Source organism: Lactuca sativa, chromosome 5 (genome assembly GCF_002870075.4).
Source record: "Lactuca sativa cultivar Salinas chromosome 5, Lsat_Salinas_v11, whole genome shotgun sequence".
Taxonomy (NCBI): Eukaryota; Viridiplantae; Streptophyta; class Magnoliopsida; order Asterales; family Asteraceae; genus Lactuca; species Lactuca sativa.
The window spans coordinates 248,132,713-248,138,004 of NC_056627.2; the positions used below are offsets into that span (position 1 = coordinate 248,132,713).

Below are 5,292 nucleotides of genomic sequence, written 5' to 3' on the forward strand. Positions count from 1 at the left end.
AAACCGAACCCAACCCGAAATTTCCAGTTTTTAAAAAATCTAAACCCAAATTGTCGATTTATGCTTCACTTTCGATTTTGTCAATTTTTGTCGGTTTTTGGGTTTGATTTTGTTCACCCCTAATTAAAACTAGGTGTTCCTTTTTTTGATGTGATCATGTTATGGTGCTCCTCTACCACTACGTCATGGTCACAAAAAACCTTATCTTGAAAGTCTAACATGATATAATCTCAAAAGAAACATATCTGAAATGGGTGTTACACTCTTAAAAGACCATGCTAAAAAACTTGAAAATGCATGCAATAAAACTTAAAAACACCATACATTGGGCTATGAACCTATGGTTGATCCGTTATCAAATAGATGGACGCCTGGACCCCTTTGGCCTTTACATATGATCCAAAATTCCAAATTATAAATTACACAAAAGGTAGGAGTACAAATGTAATTATGGAAGGGGAGGGGAGCAATATGTAACTTGTGGGCATTAACAACATTATTACAAACTGACGACGTGTTCCCATTGACTGACTTTGACTTTTTAGCACCTGTTCTCCAACGACACTCTCTATCCCTCATAAATCATAGTTACTGCAGTTACCCGCTTTGTCCTTCCCTTCCCTTCTTCCTTCCTCCATCGATCTCCACCACCGAAGCATTTCAACCCGTCTAACACTGTCTCTTGCATTGTTTCACTAAACCTTGTGAAGAAAACCCCCAAATACTTACATGCTAACCTCTTGCTTCGTTTTTTCGATCTAGCGTTGCGGCGATGATTCTGCCCTGATTTTAGGGGTTTTCAGACTTGTTCCTCGACTCCGCCGTAACCACTGTATGTCTATTAGTTTGTTCGTATTAGTAAAAAAATTTGTCCAACAACTTGAACAACTGAAAGCTTTTTCAACAATTTCGTTTTTCTTCTGTTTTGCTGTTTTTTTTTTTTTTTTTTTTTTTTGTGTTGTCAAATTAGCAATGCTGTTGTGTCTTTGATGGTTTCGGATTTTGAAGGTCTGTTTCAAGCATATAAATAGGTTTGGTGAAAGGTGAAATTTTTGACATTTGAGCGTTTGTGAATTGCTTTGGTATTGTCACATGGGTATGGATTTTGTGAAACAGTTATGATTACGCCATTGATTAAACTTAGGTTTTGTTAGGTAATGGAGGGAAAGCTGATCCATGTAGCAGGAATTTTGCTTCTTTCTGCTTGCTTCGTGCTTCAATTTGGAAGTTTGAACGCGGTATGTTTATAGAAGCACCACCTGAGAGATAAACTAAGAAGTTTAATTTGAATTATAATACACACATTTAAACTTTACATGACACTCTTCCTGTTGTAGGTTGCAAATGATTCCTTTCTGGTAGCATCTTCTCATAATGAAAGCCGCATAGAAGGTAAGTCGATTTGTTTACACTAATGACAGCAAACATACAAAAATTTTATTTTACCAAATCATTCCATTGGATGTATTGAATGCGAGTTTCATTTCCACCCTTATCTCCAAGTTAAACTTTTCATGCTTTCATTGTTGTCATAACTTAACTTCCCCTCAATACAATCATGGATTCATGTGGGATTTCCACTTTCTCTTTGGTTATGGTTTCCTCTTTCAGTTCATATAGTCATATACTCTATTAACTCTTCACCATACAAACATTAGTAACGATGCAAATTTGAACATGGGATCTTGTGAGTGTAATTTATGAAGTCCAGTTAGGGTTTACTGTGGGAATTTCTAACCTTCAACAATCATAGTAACCTCAACTTTCTATGACAGTATGCCCTTCTGGTTGGGTCAAGGGACCAAGTAATAGAATATGTTATAAACACATTGAAAACATTCAGCCTTGGAATGAGTCAGAAAACAGCTGCAGAAGTTATCATGGCCACCTTGCAGCATTAACATCATCAGCAGAATTGAGCTTTGCACAACACTTGTGTAATGAGTGTTGGGTTGGTGGCAGAAGCACAGACACTATCATTGGACACCAGTGGACATGGTCTGACAAATCTTATAACTGGAATCAAACTCTCATTAATGTCCTCACACCAGATCTCAAGTCCATTTGCACCAATTCATCATGCTTCTACAATCACAATAATGACTCAGCATCCATGTGTACTATATTGACCAATAAAACTACATCTCTTGTTGCCAACACATGCAACATATCTCACTCTTCACTATGCATGATTGTTACAGGTTTGAAAAAAAAAAAAAAAATTCCCCTTGATTTCTTTTTTCTTTTGTTGGTTGAACTTTTAATACTAATCTTCCCCCTTATTTTCCAGATAACAGATGTCAACATATGCATTGCCACAAGGAATATCTGATCATACTTGCTATTGTGAGTGGATTGATTCTCTTCACAACATTTGCAGTGGTGATATGGCTCCTTGTGTATAGGCGTAGCAAGAGGCGCCGAAAATCTCGGAAATTATCTAATCCTGCTGAGCTGGCATTAGTTCCTCCATCATGGAAAATCTTCACACGTGAAGAACTGAGGTCGATTACAAAGAACTTCAGTGAAGCTAACCGTCTTATAGGGGATGCCAAGACAGGTGGCACGTATAGTGGGGTTTTGCCTGATGGGTCAAGGGTGGCAGTGAAAAGGCTAAAAAGGTCAACTTTTCAAAGAAAGAAAGAATTTTTTTCAGAGGTTGGAAGGGTAGCAAGGCTTTGTCATCCGAATTTAGTGCCTGTGAAAGGATGCTGCTATGATCATGGTGATCGATACATTGTGTATGAGTTTGTAGTACATGGGCCTCTAGATAGATGGTTGCATCATATTCCTATGGGTGGTAGGAGTTTGGATTGGACCATGAGGATGAAAGTTGCCACTACTCTTGCACAGGGAATCGCGTAAGTGAATCTAAAGCCCCATTTGTTACACAGAATAGAAAAGAACAGATGTGGTTTTGTCCTGTGTTTGGCATGCATTGAACTAGAATTGAAACACGCGTCAATGGGACAAAATTTGCAATTTTTTTTGTCCCACCCAAAAAGGTGGAATGAGATGGGACACGGATCCGCTCTTGATCTTTTGTTTGTGCAAAAGACGTACATGCCCTCCTCGTCTTTCTCATTAGGAATATCCCTAGAAAGTTTGTCTAGTCTTGTCCTATCTTTTGCTGTGTTGGGTGCACGAGACAAAACTGGGTTGGACTGTACAATGCATGCTAAACACAGTACAAGTACAAGGCTGTCATATTTCTCGATGTTTCTACTATTTTTTTATTTATAATTGCTCGCCTTTCTAATGATTAAAAGAATAAAATCAGGTTCCTACACGACAAAGTAAAGCCACAAGTAGTCCACCGTGACATCCGTGCAAGCAACGTACTTCTAGACGATGATTTTAACGCGCATCTAATGGGAGTTGGATTATCAAAATTCGTACCATGGGAAGTGATGCACGGTAGGACCGTGATGGCAGGTGGGACCCACGGTTACCTTGCTCCAGAATTTGTCTACAGAAACGAGCTAACCACAAAGAGCGATGTCTACAGCTTCGGGGTTCTTCTACTCGAAATAATAAGTGGTCGGAGACCGGCTTCTCAGGCGGTTGACTCGGTGGGTTGGCAGAGTATTTTCGAGTGGGCCACCCCACTGGTTCAATCACACCGGTACCTCGAGCTTCTTGATCCCGTGATTTCTGCATCTTCTTCCACTTCACCTTCTAAAATACCGGAAGCTGGTGTGGTTCAAAAGGTGGTGGATCTTGTGTATTCGTGTACACAACATGTACCATCGATGAGGCCTAGAATGTCACATGTGGTCCATCAGTTACAGCAGTTGGCAGCTTAGTTTAGTTTTTGAATCGGGGAATTTAAATTTTCGTATTTGTCAAGAAAATTGTGTGCAAAAAAGTATGTATGATGGCATTGTACTTGTAGCATTAGCAGATTAAATGCGATTATTGTCATCGAATTTTAGTGAAGGACTATTTATATAATGAAATATGAAGACAGATGAATTTGGCTGAAATTGGTAATGCATTCATATTTCGACATTTTGGGCCCATTTGTTTGTTTCTTAGCAAGGCCTCCTTCCTTGATGATTCGAACAGTAAGGTATGTTTGTTACGTGGGTTATGAAATAACATGATGTACACTTATATTGTGTTCACATTCATTGGACTCTAATTGTGATTGTGAATTTGTGACTATGTCAATAATACAAAAAATGCTAACACAAAAAGATGGAACAACATAAGGTATAATCTCGTTACAAATGATCATTGAAGATAACCCAATCATGTCATGTGCAGTGTGTATTAAAATAGAGAAGGAGAATATCGTTTTCTTGTTATTAAAAGTTGAAACGGATACACGATTATATACTAGGATAAAAGAGTCCTAAACATATCAAATAGCTAAAAATTAGGAAGTAAAGAGATAAACACTAAAGAAGATAATGACAATCTCAATTTACTCCCTCTCAAGTTGGACTGTGAATACCACAAACATCCAACTTGCCTCCAAGAAACTTGAAATGATTTGCACCAAGAGCTTTAGTAAATATGTTAGTTGTTTGAAATTCAGAACGAACAGCGAAAGTTTTTCTCTCCATTATCGATCCTTTCACGAACAAAATAACAATTCATCTCAACATGTTTTGTTCTTTCATGGTAAACAAGATTCACTGCAATATGTATGATTGCGTCATTGTCACACATGAGTGGTGTAGGACCATTTTGCATAGCACCCAAATCAAGTAGCAGCCACCTTAACCACAAGACTTCATATATCGTGTTTGTCATAACTTTATACTCAACTTCAGCTGAGGATCTTGATACAACCATTTGCTTCTTTTTTTCTCCATGAAACAAGTGAACCACTTAAACTAATGAAATACCATGTGCATGGTCTTTTAGTAGCAGGAAAACTTAACCAACTTGCGTCACAATATGCTATGAGATCTAGACCTCCACTAGATGAAAAGAACACCCTTGATCAAGAGTGGTTTTCAAGTAGCGAAGTATTCTGTAGGCCGCATCCATATAAGACTTTTGTGGGCTGCTTAAGAATTGGCTAAGTTGGTTAACCGCAACAGTGATGTCAGGACGTGTGACTGTGAGATAGAGAAGGCATCCAACCAGTCTTCGATAACGAGAGGCGTCAACCTCCGAACTTTCATCATCTTTTCAAAGCTTTATGTTTTGTTCCATCGGAAATGCACTAGGTTTGCAAGCTAAAACACCACAATCTTCAAGGATATCTAGTGTGTATTTTCTTTGACTGGTCACAAAACCTTCCATAGAACGAGCAATTTCTATACCAAGAAAGTATTG

At 38.3% G+C, this 5,292-nt stretch overlaps 1 protein-coding gene across 3 annotated transcripts; it reads left to right on the plus strand.

The window, feature by feature from the left end:
- The first annotated feature begins 525 nt into the window (after positions 1–525).
- LOC111878004 (C-type lectin receptor-like tyrosine-protein kinase At1g52310) lies at positions 526–3,986 on the plus strand. 3 transcript variants are annotated; one of them, XM_023874508.3, is made up of 7 exons: positions 526–832; positions 971–1,043; positions 1,155–1,238; positions 1,338–1,392; positions 1,776–2,201; positions 2,291–2,861; positions 3,281–3,986. In XM_023874508.3, the coding sequence occupies exons 3-7, from the start codon at positions 1,158–1,160 to the stop codon at positions 3,804–3,806; spliced, it is 1,659 nt and encodes a 552-aa protein (XP_023730276.1). In that variant the 5' UTR covers positions 526–832; positions 971–1,043; positions 1,155–1,157; the 3' UTR covers positions 3,807–3,986. The 3 variants fall into 3 exon arrangements, with proteins under 3 accessions (XP_023730276.1, XP_023730278.1, XP_023730275.1); XM_023874510.3 differs by lacking the exon at positions 971–1,043 and having other exon boundaries at positions 1,145–1,238; XM_023874507.3 differs by lacking the exon at positions 971–1,043.
- Positions 3,987–5,292: the final 1,306 nt, after the last annotated feature.